At 40.1% G+C, this 24,587-nt stretch overlaps 1 protein-coding gene across 9 annotated transcripts in view; it reads right to left on the reverse strand.

Moving 5' to 3' along the window:
• Window positions 1-24,355, reverse strand: part of DSE (dermatan sulfate epimerase) — a 34,115-nt gene extending 9,760 nt beyond the window's left edge. For 2 of the 9 annotated variants that reach the window (XM_030489735.1, XM_030489743.1), the window contains exons 1-4: window positions 24,077-24,158; window positions 23,467-23,536; window positions 12,008-12,476; window positions 717-970 (exon numbers count right to left, since the gene is read on the reverse strand). In XM_030489735.1, the coding sequence (XP_030345595.1) occupies window positions 717-970; window positions 12,008-12,423 (670 nt within the window). In that variant the 5' untranslated portion in view covers window positions 12,424-12,476; window positions 23,467-23,536; window positions 24,077-24,158. Of the gene's footprint in view, window positions 1-716; window positions 971-12,007; window positions 13,010-21,354; window positions 21,428-23,459; window positions 23,607-24,076; window positions 24,159-24,253 lie in introns of those variants that run through there. The other 7 variants (XM_030489738.1, XM_030489737.1, XM_030489739.1 and 4 more) reach the window with 7 other exon arrangements.
• Window positions 24,356-24,587: the final 232 nt, after the last annotated feature.

A 24,587-nucleotide genomic window follows, 5' to 3' on the forward strand; every position in this document is an offset into this window, starting at 1 on the left:
CCTTGACTTGCAGCAAGTAAATAGTTCTATTGGGCATCACGTTTTCAAAATACTTCTAGCACATATTAAATAATCACTTGACAAAATACTGACATGTTGTTATAAAAGCAGAAGCTGGCTCCATGATTTCCACCTCTCAACCAAAGTACCACTGGGGTTTTAAAGTCAAGATTTCTTATTTGCTCTTTCCCTCCGACTCTGTGACTCTGACTCGAATTCTTGTTTACACAGCATATCACTTAGACAGGGGGAGAAGGATTGCTCCAGGCAGAGCAGCCAAAAGCGACTGTTGTCTAGCTCCCAGCTCGGAGTGTAGGGTGTTCCTGGCTGCCGACCTTCTCAACGTGTTGTGTAAGGAGACCAAGTGCATCATTCTTTACTGATAATCTACCCTGGAAGACCCTGCCCGTAAATCTGGACTAGACACTATACACAAGGGGATTTTTAATTCTTACAAACTGTGACGTAAGAATTTCAGACTCACTTAGAAAATTGAATTTATATACACGGGTATATATGCATATATAATGTACCATGTACATCTGTCCACAGACATTTTTTCTATTCAGTAAATTAAACTCTTCTAAGCAGCAAAAGAGCAAACCCATTACTGCTGTACTCTCAGAAGCATTTCTATCAGTTCCTGAACTTTGCTGCATAAACAGCTGATTGAGTTGATATAGTTCAGAAAAAAGTTCCTATGGTTTAGCACATACCTTGATTCATCAGAACCAGGCTTCCTGCCAGCAGGGCCACGCAGTTGGTAGGCTGGTGGTTGTGGAGGTACTGGAAGCCCCATCCACGTCTGTATGATGTTTCATACATATATCCCGAGGCATTGGCAATTACTTCAAGAAATCTCTCCTGTTGAGTCTTGCTAAGATAGCTGTACAAGAAGTCATACGCAGTGGCAAAACCAACTAAGGAGTGAGCGAGAGGGACCTCATCCCATGGGGCATCCTTCACTAGCCTGTCAATAAAGAAAGAATGCCAGTTAATTTTCACCTACTTCTTATGCTCTGTGACCGTACTGTGAGTTGTGTATGACTTAGCATCTCTGAAGTTAGGCAATTCACATTGAATTTTAACACAGTAGTAAGCTACTTACCAGGTTTCTGATACCATTTTTTTCTTTCCAGTGTTTAACACAAAACAGAGGTAAAATGATGCCACTACTCAAAATTATTTTATAGGAACTACACGCTTGTATCCAATGATTACACTGAACTTAGCAAAATAGTAAATTTGTACCAAGAAAATTCATAATGGAGGTGGAGGTAGAGGTAGTGTAGAACAAATATTTCTCTTAAATCAAGCATTTATTGAGTATCAAAGACTTTAGTTTTGCAGTACTTACAGTACTTCAAGGCCATAGTTCTACAGAAAAGGAAATGCGAAAGAATACATAGTGAAAAAAATCTTTGATAAACTGAAGAAACATCAGTTGTTTTCATAGCTGTTCTTTTCTCTCACTTTCTTTGCAATATATTTTTTATTACACAAATGAATTTTAAATTGTTGAGATAAGAGAGTGCAATCAGTGGAAATTGTGTTGTGCTCCTGAAGACATGCACCTTCCCCGCTTTAACTATTCTGTGACTCTATAAATATGATTTCATCTTAATTCACATAAGCAGTAGTGTGACCAGATGACAAGACATACCAAAACAGCAAGATTAAAAAAAAAATCCTCATTCTGCTCTGGAAACGTTTATTTACATTCAAAATGCACGAATGAATGACTGACTTTTACTTAGAAATTATTACCATCAGCCCAGGGCACTGCAACTATGGTAAAACACAACATGTATGAGTGAGAAAAATGACCTTTAACTTTTAGTTCAGTATTTCTAACATCACTGGAAAAAATCAAATTAACTTGGCACATTCACACCTGTATGTAAGGAAAGCCTCTGTAGGCTATTTGATTAGCTGAATTTCCAACACTTTTAAATGTTCACCTTCTCTCAGCTACAATCCCGTCTTCTGCTGAGTGAAGTTATACATTTATTTTTCCTTTTTTTTTTTTTAAATGAAATATTTACCTCACAGATTTTTCATTAAATATGTGAATGCATTCAGCATTGATCAGCAGGATTTGAACCAGGGTTTTTATTGGACTAGAGTATTTTGTTTGTACAATATTTTTTCCTGGTTAGCAGACAAGCATTGACAGAAAATGGTTGTGAACAATGTAAGACAGACAGCTGTAAGTGTGGTAACAAGTAACTGTTAAAGCATCAGGAGAAAAGTTCTAGACATTTATTACTCATCATCTCCACATCCATTCTCTGTGGTCAATGTCAGGAACATTTCCCTGTCATTTGTTTTTCTGGTCCAAACTCTAAACTTACCAGTGAAGACTTCCAGCCAGGTATAGGAAAATTTCTTATGTTTTCACTTAATTTTCATGCAAAAAAATACAGACCTGTAACCCAAAACATTTACATGCTTTTCCTAGATGCTCATTCTTTCCATATTTCCAGGTAAACTGGAAGAAAACATAGCTGAACTGGGCAAGCAAATCTTCTAATTCTCCAGATTTATTTATACTGTGTCACTGAGGCACAAGCATTGAAAATCTGAGTTACCTGGTTATCTGTCAATCTCAATTAATTCTCTGTATCCCTATTTCTGCTTTTTCATCTTTCTTTATCACTGAAAAAAGTTCTTAAAATGTAGTAGTAGTCACGTATGTAAATATAAAGTTGCATTCTATGCTGATTATATGGAACACCCTGGCACCATGATTGCTACCAGAAATCCTCTGACACATGAACATACCTTTACCCAGCTATATCATGAATCCTAATTTCCAAAGTATTTTCAGTTTTGCTTTCCACTAAACTATTGCACATTCAGAAATCGGAGTTCAAATGGGTACAGGAAGTATCACTTTACAGGCCTCTGCCTGGAACAGTTACAAAGTGAGGCTAAGCTATACATCAGGGGGGAAGAAAAAAACAGTGAAAGAATTTAAAACATTTAATTTAAAGTTCAGTATCCCTGTAACAGCCTACAAGTTGCTAATTAGAATGTGCTTAAAGCTATTTAATGATCTTTACATGCCTTCATCTTAAATGAGATTTGACAGTGGAACTGATTTATTGTAACATTCATTTTGAAGATGTACGCTAGCTTTATGTTCCATTTCAAATTCTATAGTATAAAAGTGTATATTAGTCTCTGTGGCATCACTTCTAATAAAATAGAAAGTACTCTTCTACACAGGAGGTGCTAAATCAACCAGTTATAACTGCATTTAGGTTGTTGATTTCTTAAAAAATCAAACCTCCCGAAACCAAAACAACTTCAGTGTAAAAAACCTTATGTTAGGCATCCTAAGCCTACATACTGGCACAGTTACCCACTTTAGGTTAGACAAAGTAATTTTGTTGTAACTTCCCTCAAATTGCAATTTGTATAGTAAGTCTTGTACAGAGTTTAACTGAGGAGATGCACACAAGGAACAGAGAAGATTAAAGATGACAATTTAAAGACCCTCATTTCTAAACATACAAAACCACAGTCAACATCCGTTCTTAAAATGAAGCTCTCTTGAAGTAGTAACTCTTCAGCTGATATAAATCAGGGCACCTCCATTAAGTGAATTTCAATGGAAACAAGCAATGTACACCAAACAGTGTGGAACATGATTCACAAGAAGAATGGTCAAGTAGCAAGCATTAAATGCTTTTTGTATCTAAATTACACTCTCATTTTTCAAATGGATCTCTACTGTCAGCTTTGATAAACAGCCTGGCTGATAAACTGTGGGAAAGCATTATACCATAGGCTTGCATTGAACATATTATGTGAAAAAAGTTGTCAGGACAATCTATTAACTACTCTGCTCTGAAATACTGAAGAAGAGTTGTGTGTATTTACAAATAGGTAAAAACATGCCAATGCTTTGCATTGGAAAACAGGCAGAAAACAGCTATTTTCTAAGCGTCTCAGGAGTAAAACTTAACATCAGATAGTATGAACCTCAGCTTAGCAATTAACCGTGTCTAAAGACAGCAAGTAACCATTACCTCAATGCTGCATTAGCCTCTTTGGTCTTCTAAAGGTATCAGATGTTACCAAAAAGGAATCCAAAGTAAATAAAAACATCTATAATGGATTCTTTAGTATAGAACAACTACTTAGTTGCAAACATAAGCACTTTTAGCAGACAACTGTTCCAAAAGTTCCAAAACGTATTTAAAAATAACAGCTAAATCATAAATGCATCCCTATGGAGAGTACAAAAAAACCCCAAAGTATTTTTTTTTATACTTCTATACCTATATCTGTATTTGGAAGAGGTCCGTATCTGGAAACTTGAGAAGGTTTATAAAAGAGCAAAAGTGATGAATTAGTTTGATGCCTAATGATTAAATCAGTAAACATCCTAAGTCATATGAATCATTCTGCACAAAGAACTGCTGTCTGGACAAACTCTGTGAATGGCACAGGACAAATAGATGCCTGGGTATTCTGTTAATTTCTCTTCATCTGCATCATATAAAATATTTTTGTTACTTTCTTTTAAACATTTAGAGTTTGATATAAATCCTCCATGAAGAAACTAGATAAATAAGGACATCATGGATAAGGTTGGTATTATGTACAAGTAGTATGGTTTTCCTACATGTGCTGAGAATTTTTGCATGTTGCAACACGGTTATCTGTTTTAGATTTGCCACCTTCTGCAATGAACAAAATTGAAGAGGGAGTTAAGACCCAGTTCTTTAGTCATCCATTTATGACGTCAAGAACCATCAGGCATGCACTGCATGTCCAAGGCTAGAAGTGTACATACTACTTCCACCAAATGTGATTCTGTGCTCTAAATACATATACTGATTGTATACTATTTTGGATGGGAAGTGAAAATCAGTATCAACAACAACAACAAAACCAACAAGAAATATTGTAGTAAAATTAGCACAACCTCTCAATTTCTTGACAACATTCCTGATGCTACTGATGTCTCCTCTCCCAGCAGAAACAGCTGTCTGTATTTTTCCTTCATTTCTCTCTACTAATGACTATTTCCTTACTGAAGCAAGAAATATTAGCATTTCTCTAAGAAATATAAGCCAAGAGGGAAAAAAAAATACTCTCTGCCTAGTTCAAGGCAGGATTTAAATCAAACTCTCATGCTTAATTGAGTTCCATGGTCATGGCTTGTGGGATGTTTAGAATTGCCTTTATTTCATTTTGTATCCAGAATGTAAAATCACGTTGAAGCAAATAGGAAAACAACCCTCTCTAACTTGAGAAACAGAATAGCCTCCAGGCAGTGTGAGATCTGATTTCTAGCCTCAAGGTCAATAAGTAATATGGCACCACTGCATGCAAAATGAAGCATTAAGCACATCCTGACACATATATTACACAAGTAATCCACATCTTGAAGTTTAATGCTCCAAACACTCCCATGACAAATTACTTACAGCAGAATAGCTCCTGGAGGTTGAGGGCAGATTAAGCTAACGATTGAAGGAAGCATGTCAGTACTCCCTCCTCAGTACTGAACCTCTCAGTCTTACTAGGTGAATTCAAAGGAAATCAGTCTTTTCTAAAGACAGGTTAAAATTAGTTGAAGGACAGCCCTCTAGTACATTTTAATGCAATTATCTTAGACAGCTAACAACATGGTAGAGTTTAATGCACATTATATGTCAATTGTGGATATAAACGTGTCATGTAATGGGGCCAACTGACCTCTTGATCCTGAAATCGATTGTGTAATTGTACAGTCTTCCCAATGGCAATGCCTTGGCACTCCACAGACTCTTGCTATTGTTCTGACCCACTTCTGGGGGAAGGAGATACAGCTTTAAGCCTCCAGTGAGCAAAAGGAGAGAAATATTCTTCTGTGGCCATAGGGAGTATACATACCAAGAGGGAGTATACCTACCAAGCGGAACGAGACCACCAACATTTATTTTATAAACTAGAATAAATTTTCAGTATTTTTCTTAACAAAGCTTCCAAAACAAAATATTTTCTTGTGCTCAAATAGAGTATTTTCTTCACTAATGGAACAGTATCTTCCAATTTTTGTTTTGGAAAGAAAAAAGAAAAATCCTTGAAAAAATCTGTTTCATCCAAAGCAACCTCTCAACTTTCACCCTTTCCACATTTTTCTGTTTGGCTGCCAAAACAGAAACCCCATTATCTGCATAACCTAAGCGCTCAGTCATTTGCAACAACAAAAATGCTAAGAATAAAAAACAACCTTGAAAATTGATGATTTATATTTCTGGTGTCCAAAGTAAAACAAAACAAGTTTGCCCTATCTCTTTAGAGTTGTGTTTCAGCAGCAGCCACTCTGACACACTTGGGTTCATTGCAGCTCAGGTCACAGGAAGACAGCCTGTGACCTGGAGTGGTTAATTGGAAAGGGCTACATTCATATCAATATGGAAAAAAAAGGCAACATAAAATGTTGTCTCAACATTTTTCAGAAGTTTTAAGAGCTTACTATAAAAGTAGGGTTGTACTGCCTAGGTGTTGAGAAGGCAACTGAAACTTTACTCCTTTGGAAACCTTCATCTACTTTCTAACCTCTTTTTATCTGTTTCCCCATAGGTCTATAATCATCATTCCGATGCTTCTGAAGCTTCTTTCAGACCCTCTTCTCTCATTTTTGGCTTTGATCACAAGAGAGTCCTTTTCACACTGGGCTCACTCTTAGTGTCAATTATGATCCTTCTGTGTTGACACATTAATAAACAAGAACTGAGTCTGTTTCATTAGTTCTTGGTGCCATATTAAGCAGACACAGAAATTTAGTTATTATTTCAACAGATTAGCTCTTGTTGTAGAAAATTTTTATACGAGGCATGCCAGAAAGTGAGCTCCCTGTAGCTACCACTGAACTTCAGTGCCAATTTATCTCCTAGAGATCCTATCAATTACAAAAGAAGGTAGAAAAGAAACTCTTCAAATCCAGCTGGACATTTAATTTCACAGTCATGCACAATTTCTAATTTTAAATGCTACATATGAAAAAGATAAACCCAGCATGAGGGTTTGATATTTCACTTACTAACATAATATATATTCCAGATACCAAATTCATCCTCCTACCCTTCCTTTTCTTTTTCTTCCTCCCTGTAGGAGACTATCTCATCATATCAAGCTTCTTTTATGCTAACTTCTATGCCACAGTCTTATAAAACCCTCCTAAGTTTTCTTTAAAGGTGACTGCTGGTGGATTATTGGGAGTCAAGCTGATGCCCTAAATCTATGGTGTCAGCACAGAGACTTGTTTTATCTCAACTCAGCACATACGGATTTATTTTAGTTATACATTTACCTACACATTTATTTATATTTATGTATTTTTACTTTGTAATCCATATTGTCCAACACCAAGCACCACCTGGATACTAGCAGCAGCAGTTCTACAGCCTGTTCCACTACTTTTAATAAACAGGGACTAACAGAAGGCTACAGGATTGCTTTTTAACAAGAAAAAGCAGAAAGGTTACAGATTTGTAATGCTGAAGCCTTCCCTTAGCTTCTCCTTACTTGCTACTATTTCCTTGGAATGTTTGCACATGCTTGACAGTAATTATCTCCCCTATGAAACCCACTGAGCCAGGCTTACTGTCAAATCCCACACCTTACTGTACATTGGTAACATACTTGTCTTTAAAAACAGTGCGTCAACTATGTGCGAGAAAAAGCCCCAAAACAAATGCAAACAAAAAAATACAGAAATTTCTTCTCTGGCAATTGCACGTGGGGACATCTCTCCTGCTGTAAGAAGGGTGCAGAATTTGTGAACCTATATGGTATTTGTTTATTAGGCGGGCTCAGCAAAGACGAGAATTTTTCACTGCTTTGTCCAAAACACAGAATCTGACTGGACTCTTATTTCTGCACAATGTGTGACTCCGATTACATCACTCCGCTCAGTGCGGGAGCAGGCTGAGGCAGCATATGGAAAGAATCATGAGCATAGATCCCCTCGGCCAAAACGCACTTCTGGCAGGGAGTGCTCTAGGGGCCAGTCAGAGATAAAATGCCAGAGAATGTGTCTATATCCTCTGTTCTCTGTAAAATAAGATAATACGCCTCAAATACAAGGACAAACTTTCCCTGAGACTTTAGACAGCATCTAGATATCAAATCCCAGGAAAACCAAGTGAGTTATTTAACACCAGTTTTTAATTTTTACAGGCAAAACCATTAAAGTCCATCTATTTTTACTGAAATATTAATGCACTCTGCTTCCCCGCTCTTGCTAGTCTCCAAAACATTGTCCGTTCCCATATTATTTTGGGTGATTGTTATAGTTAGCTATTAGCCATTGCCCTTTTGTTTATTTTAAAATGTAAACCTATTCCAGGATGTAGCAATTACAGATGCTCTGTTATGAGCAGCACGCCTATCAACATCTGCTGTTATGACAAACGGCTCAAGCTCTGTTAGCCTACATGAATGGGAACGCAATGAAGGATGTACTTTGTTATGTGATATAAAATGACTATTGTAAAAGATGAGAAAAGACAAAAGTGCTTAATTACATGCCTCTTCCATGTATATATCAATTACCAGTAGACTTTCTCATAATTGTATCCTGAGATATTGAACCATATTTGGACTACTGAGGATTCTCGCTAATGTAAAGATGAAATTTAAAATGTCAGTCTTAATCTTCTGGCATTCTGGGACAAATAATCAGTGACACTTTAAACTGTATTTATTTTATCCAGCTACTGCACACATAACCAAAATCCACTTTTGTTTTCTGGTAAGGATTAAATTTTATTTAATATTGCCACAAAAAATTAGAAGAAACTCATCCAACTGGATTTTTATTTTCTTTTAATTCTAGAGCTATTTTAGAGTCAATGTCATGTCAGCAAAAGTTAAAAGAAATCCAGATTATACTGTTGAAAGAATCGAGCTGCTGACAAGGAACCTATATGAGCACCAGATTTAACTTTCCAAGTTCTGTTAGTGACAAAACCATTTTTGGGCAATTTACATGGCAGTCTGGGCACCTACATTATAGAGGAAGTTTAGAGAGAGAAAAGTTCCTCTGATTTACTTATCTTATTAATGCCTCTCTGGACAAGCCCTCTTTACTGATGACATAAGGAGATTTGGCAGAAGAGTGCTTTAACATTCAAAGCTCCAAACCCGAGCAACATCAAAACCGCTAGTTCTTTCCACCATCCTGATCAGAACACATGTGACCTCAAATTACTTAATAAGGGTAACATTTGTAATATATGACCCAGAATGATAGTTTTCCCCAAAGTCTGAGGAAAACTAAACATGCCTAAATAGACTGGACGATGTGGGGGTTTTTTAAATTCCATTACTGTGACATTGTCAGAACAGTTCATGTACAGCCTTACACTGTGGTTTAGATGCCATAAGAGCCATAACTCTCCTATTTGCCATGTTAATTTTTGTTCTCCTAGTCCTACCCTAAGGGGAGAAGTGTGTGCAGTAACATGTTTTCTGGTACTTGATAGCTGAGTTTCTTAGGAAAACCAGATTTACATAATCTGTTGGCCCCCTCCTTCAGCTTCTGAACCTGCTGACCTATTAGAACAGAGCCAGGCAGAGTATTACATGCCACAGAGATGTTGCATTCATAGTTTCCTGAAAACCGCTGCTGGACAAGGGAGAGGGATCTATATTACCGCCATCACTTGATGGTGCTATAGTGCAAACTCGATGTTGACAGCATTCAGCCGTAAGTTCTTATGGAAAAACAAAATGGAAACCAGATTCATGTTTCTGTCACAGCATTTGAAAAGCTGACCAGTTGGAGGTTTTGCAAAGGCCAGCTTACCCCAGCCCTATTGCCTATGTTTCTGATTTCCTCTTTATGTACTTTCCCTATTAAGTGCATTGCACATGCTGCTTTAGCAAAGCACAGAACCTTGATTAATCCTCGATTGATTGCTGAATGACACGTCTACATCAGAAGGGAAAGGTGGAAAAAGCACGGCTTCTCTTTTACCAAGGTAACACAAGATACTTGCTTGAGAAAAACAGGAGTTTGGGGCAGGTAAGTATCATCAAAGCCAAGTGGAAATACGGTATTTGCTCAGTTCTGTTGATATCTGTTCAGAGCTGGGACAAAGGAGAGCATTATAGCAAGGGACCGAGGGACCACAATTAACCCAGGGCAGGAATCATAGGACACAAGGAACTGAAATGAGGTTACTGAGACAGTGAGAGAGACATCAGAAACCAAGAAACAAGTAAGTTCTACTACTCAAAACAGCACTTGCTCCTGTTATTCCATTAAAACAGATGGCCATGTAACTATGTGTTTATACTACCCACAGCAAGTTAGGAAAGAGTGTGAACAATGAAACTAGGAAGGAAGGTATTGACTTTGGAGCAGTCTGTAGGTTCTGCTGGAGATGGTTACACGTCCTTGGATTCACCTCTACCACTCTATCCCTCTGCCAGTGTGCCAGGAGAAACACAGGGTTCCTCTGGAGGAAAGTAAGACTAAAGCTTTGTACTCCTGTGCTCCAGTGGAATATTTTGGAAATTACCACCACCCTGTTGTGGCAATACTTTTCTTCCCAACTCCCATGTGTCCTCTCTTCTGTGACATGCAAGTAACTTAAGCCCAGTGTGTCCTTTCTCTCTCCCACCAATTCTTTTGTTCTAGTTCCTGTATTTCTGTGGCATTCATATTTTAATACCTAGTATAGGGGAACCCCAACACTGTAATGTCTTTTCAATCATGCCCACCAGAAGGACATGGATCCCAAGTTATGCTGGCTCAAATCCAGCGTAATTCCAACAACAGCTCGTGGATGGATGCTGTTTATAGGACGCTACTAGTTGGTCTTAACCTAAAGAAGGTAAGGAATAGTAATTTGAGCAATGAATACTGCTTGAACAGCTAATGCTGCTTCTTGTGCTGACTTGAAATGTGACTCAGATTTCTGCTGAGCTGCTGCCACCACAGACCTGTAGAACAGCAGCTGCGACAAGAGGGGCGCAACACCCTATCGCAGCTCCACCTCACTGCCCTAGGCAAAAGCCATCTTTCCATTCTCTGACCTCCTTGCAGTGCCAGCAACCCTAGGTCAGTCTGCAAAGTGCACTGAGTGGCAAGTGCTGCAGGGGGTGTAGAGGAAATGTGTCTGCCTGAGACAAAAAATGGGAGATAAATTGCTGGTGGGTCTGAAAAAGGAAGATGGGGAGAAGGAGAGAGACCTTGGGGTCTCAATTGCTAGACTAACTCGCACAGTGAGATTAGCTTCTGTCCCCGTAGAAAGAGTGTGTCTGAGGACAGAGTAACTTGTGGATGACAACTCACATCTTAGTTAAGTTTAATGCAGATGGTGGTTACGAAAATGCAAGTTAATTAGGCAGTTCCAGTAGTCAGATGGACAACCATTTTTATCATGTCCTAGTATGTCCTAAGGAGAGGCCCAAAAACCAGTCAGCCAAGCAGAGCTGCAAGTCTGAACTGAAGCTCAGACAAATGTTACAGCAGGCTGCAGAAACTCAAGTGTCATTTTCACCTACACCTATAAATTTTTCCTAGGTCCAGGCCCCCCTTTCCTGAATTCTTCCTAGGAAGAAGATACGTACAAGTCTGGAAAAAAATAAATATATTAAATAACAACACTTTCAGCACTTCTCGCTACAAATCAGATGTGAAACCCTGACTTTTGATACGGAGTGGGTTTGGATTGTTGTTGTTGTTGTTTTTGTTCTGTTTTGGGTTTTTTTTAGTGGTATTTTACACCTTAGAGCAATTAGGGTGGGCCATAAAGGGTCATGATTCTTCTTTCAGCATTAATTTGTAACAGGGTAAGTCCAGTGAAGGTGAAAAGCTGAGTGTCAGTGCTGATCCAGATGGGGGTCAATGCTTTCAGCAAGTTAGTAGCTGTTAAAGTGAATGTTAGAACAAATGAAATAATATAAGCAATTCACTCATCCACTCACTCCTCCAAGTGCAAGCAGTTTATACGGTAAGAACAACTTTTAAAAAAAAAAGACAAAAATCTACCAACTAGGCTGAGCCGCCATCCTCTCCATGTAATCCTTGGCCATGTTGATGGCCTCAATGTTTTCAGGGTAGAGTATGCAGAACATCGCCAGGGCCCCGAGGTTGTTGCCATAAATCTCATTCCACCGAGCACTGAACTCCTTCGGGTCCCAGGGAGGAAGGTACTCCAGGGGATTTGACAGCATTGTTTGTACTGCTTCAATCAGACGAGCCGCAATGTGCCTGTGTGTGGTGGTGGCCTGGAGACGCAGAGCCTCCATGTCCCCTTTGGAGAAGTAGAGCATGGGGTAGCTGTCATAGTTGGCATTGACAAAAGGAACCATCGTGTCCGGGTCCTCCCTGGCGCAGTAGGCAAAGGCGAAGCAAACCGCGTGTATGAAAAACACACTTGGGGCTCCCCGTGTGTGAGTCCTCATTGTGGCATCAGATCTCCAAGTCTCAATGGCAGCCAAACCATCTTTGAAATATCCTATGGCAGATGGACGTGAAAGTGAAAGTTAGAAAATGAATCTGTGAGACACTGTAATTCAGGATGCTCTCTAGGAAAGACAATTCCATCTAGAGTTAAAGAACTCCATGTACTGTCCCAGGCCACTTTCAAGTAATTTCTTTGTGAATACTACAGACAAAATACCTACTGAGCAATTCATCCTAAAGAAAAACCTGTACTCCTTGAAGAAAGCCCGTCCCTCCCAAATCTTTCCCTTTAGTAGCTGATACGAGGCAAAGGAACACACTGACAACTCTTGTACTTGAGATTTCAAACAATTGCAATGGTGCCTAATATGAAGCAGTGATGACTGTACTGGCAAGCAGAGAAGGGCGGGAGGGGAGGAGGAAGGGGGAGAGCCAAGGAGCTTGTGCTGGCAGCAGCCAAGCCTGCGTGCTGCCTTGGCTGATGTTAGCAGCTTGAGAGGGAAGGATGAGGAATGCTGAAGGTTTGCGATGGGGTCATTTTATACTATGCTTGAGGCCTCCGGTTCTGACACGTCCTCAGTTTTGGTTGGGGTTTTTTTTTTTTTGTTTTGTTTGGGTTTTGAGTTTTTTTTTTTTCTTTTTTTAATCAGAAAGAAAAAGAGAAAGTGGAAAAGCCTTAGAAAAACAGCTGAAATATCTTGTCTTCAGAGCATTTTGGGGGTTTGAATTATTATTATTATCATCGTCATCGTTATCATTCTCCACTTTGCATGTGGCGATTTACTGCCAGCTACCAAGAAGGCAGAACGTTGAATGAAAGGGCATATTCTCCTACCTACATGACTTCTCAAAATGTGCTTAAATGGCAAATTATGCAGAGGTTAAATGCAACTATTTAAACATAGTAAGTTACTTCATAAAAATTACCAATTATCTAGCCTGAAGTCTCAGATAAAACATGGCCACGATCCCCCTGAGGAAAGCCAGCAAATTCCTAGAATTCTTCCGAGGGGAAAGGTTACAGAAAGCAGACTCAGGAGACACAGTTTTATGTAAATAATGAACAGTAGTTTTCAATTATTAAAAGGAGAAATAGACAGAAGGAAAGAAAACCTAAAAAGAAACATGAAGTGTTTTTTTCCATGGAAAACCTGTTTCATAGGATTCAGTCATAAAACTCTTAAGAAGCTGAAGTACAAAGCAACCTTTTATTTCTCTCCACAGCTCCGTACCTATAGATGCCAACATTTTCTAACCAAAACTTAGGCTGTTAAAACCTTATTTAGAGACCCACATCCTGATTAAACAATGTCATTAACATGTGCATAGACAATGAGACAGCCTTGATAGACTAGGTCCCTTCATGACTACTGGGTACACAGACCCTCCAGATGCTTATGTTCAACTCCTAAAACGAATTTGGGAGCAAGCATCTTTGGCCAAGAAGTACATCTTCTCTTGTGCATTCCTGCCTAGAGTAAAAATAATATTGCACCCTGTAACTGCCTACGTTTATAGATTACAGTGAGTAGCATAATTGCTTTAACAGAGCATGATGGAAGATGACATTTTCATAGCATTTTAATGCACTTTGCAAGTAAGTTTTGCCCTTTTTTGGATGTAAACCAATCATTATAGGACACATTATGCAGATTAAAAGGTGGTTTATTTGGTAATGCTTTTCCTATATCTACATCGTCTTTCACCACATACACACATACAAAGAAGCATGCACTGAAGTTTATCCAAACATCCCCAAGTCTACTTGTATTCTCATCTATAAATAAGGAGACTATACAGCAGCATATTTTGAAAGGAAGGAGGCAAAAACCAGCCAAACCAGTACATTATGTTTGCAACACAATGTCATTTTTTAAGCTGTTAAAAAGAACTGGTTTTTCATAATAAAAACCCCCAAAACACCTTAGTTTTTTTAAAGCCTTTATGATCCTTTAGAACTGGGGACAGAGAAAAGAGTCTAAAAAAAACCCCAAAACCTGAAAAAAGGCAAAAAATATCTGTACCTTTTTTGTGACGACTAGACATCGAAAGAAGTTTCTTGGCTTACACAATCAGAAAAAAATCCCACCTAGCAGTAAGGACTTCATGCATTCTTTTCCTTGGTTTGATTTCTGCCAGTATTTCTGCACATCAATGAAGATTAAACACGTACGTAATTTTAGGCATGGTTTTAAGAGTTCCTTAAATTAGGGTCTTCCTGACCAGAGCTTAGGGAACATACAGTAAGTTTTCCCAGAACTCCTTCTTTGTCAATCTGGACACACATTTCCCAGCATTTCACCATCACCAAACACCTCCAGTGTTACCTAAAACTCTAATCCATACTTTAAGAATTCAATACCCCCCCAATTTTCTCCCTTCATGTATGTGTGCATTTAATAGAGAAGGTAAACCTTTTTTTTACCTTGGATGTAAGCAACTAAGCAGCTACCTAACCTAAGCATCTAACCATCCTAAGCAACTACCATACCACACTGTTTAGACTAACAGCAACATACTGGAAAACTGACCTATAGTATATTCATAGGCAGCATATTCAGAGACAAGATTTGGAAGGAAGGCAACAGGCAGTGCCAAAAGCAGGTCTACAAAGTCATTCTTATTTATTCTTGGTTAAATCACACTGATGCCCTTCCTATAATATGAAGACAATAACCCACAATTCAGTAGGGCCAGCAAACCCTGTCCCGTAACTTTGCAGAGCTTGGGTTGGTGTGACTGGTGAATGGGAGGAGGCAGCTACAAAAGTGTCCACCTTCCTTTCCACCCAAACCTCTGTGGAGGCACCAGCCACAAGTACATGGAGAGAATTGCCCACAAAAGGTCCCAGGACGTATGAGTACTCAGGAGACACTGCAGGCAAACTCCCAGCATCTCTGCTGTGGATATGCTGGCTTTCCTCTGCCTCCTCCCCTGCCGCCAAAACTACCTAGCTGCCTCCAGAGAAGGTGGGAGAAGCCCTGACACTCAGCTCAAGTATCCAACCTCTATGCCTGTAGTAAAAGAATACATAAATAAATAATAGTTTAAAACTCAAAGTTACCATTTAAAGTTGTATCTCCACATATTTAACAACTTTTGGGTGGCTCCTATTTTCTATAAAGGTTATAGTTCTTATTATTGCTGCCTGAATTACCTCCACAAGTATTGGCTAAGAATTGTGTTCAAATATTTGATGCAAAATCTGTTCCACCACACTGACAAAAAGCAAATCTTCAGGTTCAGCCTGCAAACTTTTTTAGACAATGACCTCTGAATCAGCAAGGGCTTAACTTTCATAATTTTTTTGCATCACTTCTGATAAATTATTGAAAGTGAAAGCAAACCTTTCCTACTCAATTTTTTGTAATGCTTGTAATTGTAATGCTCAATTTAATGTTGAACGATGTTGTCACTATACTTTTGTCACAACTTAAATTACATTATAAGATCACCTTGTTAAGCCATTCAAAAGTACTAGTACTAAAACTAAACCAAGACATTTTAGCTCCCAACTCTGAAACAGGTAGGAGAGTCATAGATGTTTTAACAAGAAACAGTCAACCTCCAGCAACAGCTGCTGCCACACCAATACTGGGAAACTAACAGGTAATGCTGGACTAAGATGTGTGTGGTATCTTGTCCCATTAAACGGAGATGAGTGTTCAATTTTTTTGTACCAATGCTGACAGCTACCAAAATGTAATCGCTTGCCACGAGCAGTGCTAGGTTAGACCACAGCGAAGGAAAACAAACTTCTGCCGGAACTTTCTTTTGACACTTCGTCCAAATACCTCAAATAATTAGCAAATCTTGTCACACACATTGCAATAGACTTTGTTGCTGATACGAGGAGCAGCATCTATAAAACTAATCAGTTGGAAATTGTAGTGTTTTAAAATCATGACACAACAACTGAAAAGCTATTTTGTCCAACAATTTCACCACTGATCTAAATATTTTGAAAACATATTTAAAAATGGGAGAGCAATTAAGTCCTCTAACTGAATCCAATGACATTTAAGTACTAAAAAACGCAGGGTAAGTCTATGAAAACTGAGAGGTGAAAGGGTCAAGAGACTAATTCCCATATATATTGCCATTTGCTTCCTACTGACTCATAGAAACAGATCTGATACAGCAAAATGAGGTGGCAGATGAAGTGGGACCAAGGAAACTATAAACTTATCTTTGTACTGTAACAATCATAATAAATCTACTGACCCAAGTCCCAAGCTGTATTATTTCCACATCAGCAAATAGTACTGCTGAGTACCTCTCAAAGCTGCAGGGCTAGACACCAGTGCACAAAACTCCTATATCCCCAGATAAGAGCAATTGGGAGCCCTTCCTCCACCTGCCTTTTGGTCAGTGAGATAAAATCAATGACCATCTGTCCAATAAAAATGCTGGAAAGGTGTAAAAATCACTGCTTACAACTTGAAAAATACCTATTATGACATTAACCACCAGGCAACATTACTTCATTGCTTCCTCTGTTTTTTTCGATATGAGAAATATGCTACATCACAATTACATACTGTCAAATGTATTTAAAAGTTTAAATACTGAAATCCCAAACATAATTTAGAATCAAATCTACAATAAATAAAATACAGGTCAGGTACCCAGGTGTTAGTACTGCCCTTGTTCCGAAGTGACCCGAAATACTTCAAAATGAGCTTTGTATCAATTTATACGTCTGAATAACAGCTGTGCTATGAGAATCTTCAAGGCAAACAGAAACAACCAAACAACCAGTTCCTACAGGAATTATCAGTATACGACATCACACCAGCAGTCAAGATATAAACTCATATCTGTCCTTTGATCTACACACAAAATTCAATGATCTATTTAGAGCAGTACATAGCCGTGTGAGACCATCATTCTGGGAGAATGGACAGTTGCATTCCATCTCCACAATTGTACAGATAGGACAACAAATACCAAGTATTTTGTAAGTTTATAGTAGGATGTGTAAGGTATCTGCGATGCAAGTTTCATCTGTTTATTCCTTTCATTTAAAAGTTTATTTGTCTATTTTACCACTGTATATATAAATTATCAGGACATACACATGCACACACTGAATGCTTAACCTTCTCTCTGCCTCAAGCAAAAACAAGATTTAAATTGTCTGCATGCCCAAACTGTAATTTGGGAAATTGAAATTTTCTTTCATTTTATAATTTATCCTACTGTATAAATGCTTTTTCAATTATTTTTTTGGTTGCACAAACATTACTACTCCCAACCCTTACTGGGATCTTTTATTGCATACTTCGCCGTATAGAATGAGTCAGAAAGTCATTTTGATATCCAGAATCCTAAAGGCAATCATCTCCAACAAGCACAGACATGCCTGCAAAGGCATGCACATTCAGTGAATGAAAGCTCAGTCACTTTTACCATCAAAGGCATAAAACTATAAGCTACCACAGAAAGATTTTCTTTAGAGCACCAGCATTTTATCTTGAGCTGAAGTGCTTTTACAAGGTCATTTTGATAATTAAAAATATAATTATTTTTTTGCAGAAATGTTTTCACAGATGGTAACAGTAATGGAAGACAGTTTGAGAATTTTCATATAGGCCAAAAGGATATGTTCACTACATTTATCCACTCCAGTAATGTCCCAGAAGTCAATCAAACTACTCATCCATCTACTACATTGGGCACTTTTGGGGCCTAGGACTATGACAGTAACAGATACTGCAGAAGAACGGAACAAAAGCACCTGTAATAATATGGGTAGTGAAACGGTATTCATTTGGCAACTGTTAAGAAGTAATGCATCTGCTTGGCCCATGCACGTAGACCCATTCAGGAGGTCTGTAAGGCTGTGAACCCTCCCACGTGGGGTATCAGAAGCCACGCTTAGGGTTTCCTTTGCCTACAAGACAGAAGTGCAACTGTGCCTCACAAGAGGAAGTGAGCAGGGGAAGATATTATCTGAGGTAGTCAAGAGCATGGTTTCTGCATGGATCAAGTGGTACAACCATGGTGCACAGAAAGAGCTGGAAAACCTTCAGAGGGTGATGGCAATGCCCAGGAGGTTCAAGTACAGGACAGAAAATAATAATCGTACATGCAAATGTGGAAAGCAAACTATACTGCTGTCAAAACAGAATTCCTCCTTGTGCATAATCCAGCCCATTCAGACTGCTGCATGCCATGTAGCTTCCCTCAGTTTTTAGGAGGCCAATTACAGCACCAAAAACTTCTGATACCAAGATTGGTGTTTCCATTTCTGACTTTAATTTCTATCCTCTTTTCCAACTAACACTTGTTAGCCTTGACCCTTACTCTTCCAAATACTTGCAAATGTTTTAAGTTCCCTGGCTTGTTGCTGTCCTTAAATGTGTATAATTAACAGTTTTAATCTTTCCTGCTTATTGTTTTAATTGTCCTTCATTCAACTGCTTCCAAGATGTTGGAAACAAATGAAGTGTTTCCACTGGTGTTTTACCAAACCAGTTCTTGCTCTCTGTATATATGTATTTCTCTACAGACTTCAGTAGCTGAAGATACCAAATAAATATTTTTATGTGTAAAGCATTTCCACAGGATGTCATATTACTAGGCAGGAATTCTAGAACACATCACATCCTTCAGTTGCTATGGGATCAAAACTCATTTTAACATTTAACATGTTTCCCTATCCTGTTTATGATTTGGTCTTGCATACAAAACTATATTGGTTTTTTTTGTTAACTATATTTATTATTGTGCTAGGTTTTGCTGGGGTAGAGTTAATTTTCTTGATAGTAGCTAGTATGGGGCTGTGTTTGGGGTTTGTGCTGGAAACAATGTTGGTAATACAGGGATGTTTTTGTTACTGTTCAGCAGCGCTTACACAGAGTTAAGGCCTTTTCTGCTGCTCACACCACCCCACCAGTGAGCAGGCTGGGGGTGCACAAGGAGTTGGAAGGGGACACAGCCGGGACAGCTGACCCCAACTGACCACAGGGATATCCCATACCATATGGTGTCATGCTCAGCATATAAAGCTGGTGAAAAAGAAGGAACAGGGGACATTTGGAGTTCGGACATTTGTCTTCTCAAGTAACCACTACATGTGATGGAGCCCTGCTGTCCTGGAGATGGCTGAGCACCTGCCTGACCATGGGAAGGAGTGAATGAATTCCTTGTTTTGTTTTGCTTGCATGCGTAGCTTTTGTGTTACTTATTAAACTGTCTTTATCTCAACCTATGAGTTCTCTCACTCTACTGATTGTTTGCTACAAGATAAATGCCTCTGTTTGTAGACATACACTGCACCCAGACAGATAGTTACATCTCTCTGCAGATCAATATACTGCTGATTATTATTGGTATAATTCTGTTATGTTTGCTGCTTTCATCTGTTATCTCATTATCTTGCAGTTTCTATATCTATCTAAATACAGCATATAGTTCCTTTCTCTCCCTATAGATACAATATACATTACTCAGATGCAGCTGACTTTTTCAAGGCACAAACTTGGAAAGATGATAAAATGTACTGTTCTGTAGTTCCTTTGGGTACTGTCCTCACTGCTGCCCTTGATAAAAGAATACGCTTGATAAAAAGTGACAATTACATTTGCATGGACAGAATCCTCAACTGTAGAGGATGTTCAAAGGCTACGTTATTCCTGCAAAATTTACCTACTCACAGCTGGTGTGAGCAATTTGCGTGAGTAGGTGTCAGCGGAGCCATTAAATTTCAGGTTAATTTTGAAATTTGTGCTTGTATAATCCCATTTTTGACCTTGAGTTGTGCAGGCGTGGCTCTCACAGCAGAAGTGAAACCTGACAGATCGTTTTGGCAGAAAGCGTGATGCACCATGGCTCCAAGGATCTGATTAAAAGGCTTTAAAATGATGCAATAGCCACTAAAATACTTTCAAACAACTTTTGAAAACACTTTAACAACCCTGGGCAGCCATTTGATTGGAAGAATTAAGAAGGTATACCAGTTTCATACAAAATATTCTGCAGTTTTAGTATTTCTAATAAAAATAAAATTAAAAACAAACAAGCAAATAAGAACATAAACCAGAACAACCATAGTGAAAGAACTCTTACGTTAAAACTATGTTTATCTGGTAGTGAGACACAATACCTGCCTGAGTCAACTGACCAGGGCCCCTACAATCCATTTCCTGCTCTAAACAACACTATTGCTGAATCCTACTGTATACTCTGTGAGTCTAAGCAAGAGGAAAAACAGAAAGAAAGGCCAAACAAAGGTAATTTCAGACTGTGCACATAATGGCCGCATTGTGCCTGGGCTTTCACACCTGACCATGGCCCAGAGCAGATGAAAGCATTATGTCAGCACCTGATGTGAGAAACTGCTCCCTCCTTCATGTGATTCCCAAAATGACCAGACCCCTCGGTCAGTTCTCCATTACCAACACCTCGCTTTTGCTAAACTTCTACTGTCAAAGCATTCATGAGAAAGGTCCCAGGTGACATCAGCTGGATTTCCATTTCCCTAGCAGCCTTAAATCCCCTTCTCTGCTCTGCTCCCTTCCTGAGTAGATAACTGAGACTGGCCAAAGTGCAGTGCACAAGGGTTTGGGGTTTCTGCTAATGCAGCTCTGTCACACCTCACCATATCCCAGCTGGGCTTAGCTGGGCTAACAGACATCAGTACAAAACTTACCCACCTAAATAGAAAAGTAGCTCAAAGGAAGTGATTTCTGCCAAATATTGACTCTATTTATAATAAGTATGTGGCTTCAGTCTTGAACACAAACTAGCACCATGATTTAACAGCTTTAGCGAACTAAACTACTGTAACTAAGCTCTTTATCTACCTCTGCTGAATGGAGACAGCAAAGAAGGTGTAAACAGCCAGGACAAACTCGCTGCTGCGGTATCATATTTACCAATTAAAAACCACTTGCTAAGCAAAAGCCACATTCTCTTTCACTCACCAGACACTTGGATTACCAAATCTAAACCAGGAAACAATGGTTATGGAAAGTTTTTTCTCTATTTTTTTAATCCCTTCAGGAAAAAAAAAAAAATAAAAGGGCAAAACAGGCTTTATTTCTTGCAAAATGTCCAGGAACAATAGCAGTAGTAACTAAATTTCTTTCTGCTCATTGCTAGAGTATGTTGTGGGTGCCAGATGTTCAAGTTTCCACACACAAGCCTAAGAATGTGACTCAGATTTTTAGGTAAATGCAATCATTTCTGAGAAAAGGGACACTTCAGTTTTACAGATTCATTTACAGCCTCATTGAATCCTAGTTCTCACTGCTCAGACTGCTCGGTACTGATGGATGTGACCATTTCTCCATCAGCATACAAACTCACTATGTTAATTCTCAACCCAACAGCTTCCTGGTAATGGGAATGACTTTCTACTATCACCGATCTTTATCAAGACTTTACTTGAATTTGATTTTGGAAAAGCTTATGTGCTTGCTGTCATTGTACTTGAGGAAAAGAAATGGTACACAGACCTCATGAGCACAGATTTTCTAAAGGCATGAACCTTTAAACCTGAGATGTCACTTTAAAACTAGCTTTCACCTGCTCCTTTTTACTGATAATTGTATGCAAACTGTGAAAATCACACCCAACATTTAGCCAGGTAATTAAATAAATTTTCTTCTCCATTGCGGTGCAGGCAGTTATTTAATATCTAGTTAGAATTGCTAATATACACTGTAATAAAACCTGAGCTCCCTTAGGCAATCAAAATCTATCAACTTCTATCAATTTGTTCAGTTCATGTATTTCGTCCTTTGCAACCCATATTCTCTACCGCCAAAGAAGAGGTTTTAGAAGAGATTGTATATGAATATGCAGCGGAAAACCAGCACCAAATGCTTCTGAGGTCAGTCTCCATGGGAGAGGATACAGATATGTTTATAAACTATTCTCATCTCTTGCTCTTGTATTATATAACAGCACTCAGTTGTTCCTTTTTCATGGCAATTCAGAATTATGCAAAGTATTATAATGCTTCAAACAAAACAAAAGCAAGCTCTTACTTGCAAGCAAAGAAAGTGACATTTGCTTAAAGTACCAGTAGTTCTGTGCCAGTAAAATAGGCTGTGATTCATATATTTTGGTTTTGCATTCTAGTGAAGTTTACAGAGAGTCAAGAAAATCCCAGTCCAGAACTGCTACTTTGTTGACTTCCACTAAAAACTTGGTTAATTTAGGTCACTGAAGAAACACACACAAGCAATGACTCACAGTAAAAGAACTCGTAGTTGAACTAGTACTTAGCACTTCTGTAGAAAAATGTATCCAAGGATCTCCAAGCAGTTAGGAAACTAATTAATTAATTAAACTTCTCAACACCCCTATGAAGCAAGCAAGCATATTTATCTGTTTTATGAGGAAGGAAACAGAGCCATGGAGAGGTGGAGTGACTTGCCCAAGGCTACCCAGCAAGAGTCTTTCAGAGTAATAAACAGCATCTGGATTATTGATGTCCAGTGCTGCCCTTCAGCTGAATTGTTCCTTTTTTTTGAAACACTGCAATGAGTTATAATTGTTGGCATGATAAACATAATGTGGCAATATTTAGCTGAGATTTTCTTTGTTTGGACTATATTAAAACTTTAGTGTTATTCAAATTGCCATTGAACTTCTTAGGGTGACCAAAAACCTCCAGCTAGTTGAGCAATATTTCCTGTATTTCATTCACAATTGTATTCCTTTCTTATTTCTTGCTTATGTCCAAAACAAGAAGCCACTCCAGCTTGAAAATGCAGGGAAATTCCATAGCTTTATATTGTTTCAAGAGGGAATGACAGAAGAGCAGAGAGAATGGCTACTTTCATTCATACCAAACCGAATTTTAGGAGTTGGCATGAGATGCATGGAATGCTTTCATGCAATACCAGCTACAAGAACTGCAGCTTGCCGTCCTGGGGCTGGGGGGACAGAGCTTCGGGAGTTAATAACTGTGGTCCCAGGACTTTTCCAACAACAGCAGAAAAAGTAGCAGGAAGTTGTATCGGGCAAAGCGCTCTTTTCCTGTCTGTCTGCTCCCCTATGCGCAAGGCAAGGATGCTACCGCTTACCTTTCACACACGCATGTTTGGGAGGCTTAACTCAGTAGCAAAAGGCTCGGAGGCTCTTGCGGGAACGGTGCTACGGAAGAGCAAAATGCTGTTACCCACGGCGCCCAGAGGTAAAATTCTGAGCAGAAAAGGCCACGTCTCCCGCACGCACCCCGTCGGACACGGGACCCACCCTGCGAGCTGCCCAGCACCTCCGCAACGCTGCGAGTGTCCGACCAGCAGTGCCCGGACAGCAGCCCCGTACCCACACACCGCCCCGCCGGGGACAGCCCGGAAAAGCCTGTGCCTGGAGACTACTCTCTCCGGGACACCCCCGGCCACTACCCCGCACCCTCTCCGCCCCGCTCCCGCAGCGGGTCGACCCGGGCCCCGACACCCGTTGTCTGCTAACGCCGCCGCCGGCCGCCCCCCGCGGATGGGGATGCATCGGGCGAGGAAACGCTGGCTCAGACCTCCCCCTTCCCAAATCCGTCGGTAACCGGTGCCCCCAGCCCCGCGCGGGAGGACTGGCGCTGCCGGGGCCCGCCCCGGGGCCCGGTGGAGAGGAGCGTCGGGTCGGGTCGGGACGGGAAGGGGGCCAAGCGCTGCCCCGCACCGTACGGGCACTCACCGCCGGCGGCCCCTGGCGGGGCGCGGACCAGCCTCTCGGCAGCCAGAACGTTTCTCCTTCGCAGCCCCGGGGGACGGAGCGGGGGGGGGGGGGGGAGCGTTTTTCAACTCAGGAAGAAAGTGACTCCCCCCTCCCGCTCCACCTCCCGCCTCCCCGCCCTCCGCCCTCCTTCCTTACCTCTCCCCGGTCCTCCTCCTCCTCCTTCTCCCCCGGCCCCTCACGCCATGGCGGCGGCGGTGAGGGGCAGCGCCGCAGCCCCGCTCCCTTGCTGAAAGGACCGCACGGCTGGGCGCGGAGCGGCGAGGGAGCCCGCACGGGCTGCGCAGCCGCCCGGCCCGGCTCGGCTCGGCTCGGCTCGGGGCGCTCGTTCAGTGCTGTGTGTGCTCGTTTGCTTATTTATCGGTGGCGTACGCACGGCTTTTCCTTCCGTGCCCGCTCCTCCCCGCTCCTACTTCACGGAAATACCCTGTTTCTCTCTTTTAGCCATAGGACTCGTTTCTCTGCGGGGAAT

Source organism: Strigops habroptila, chromosome 6 (genome assembly GCF_004027225.2).
Source record: "Strigops habroptila isolate Jane chromosome 6, bStrHab1.2.pri, whole genome shotgun sequence".
Taxonomy (NCBI): domain Eukaryota; kingdom Metazoa; phylum Chordata; class Aves; order Psittaciformes; family Psittacidae; genus Strigops; species Strigops habroptila.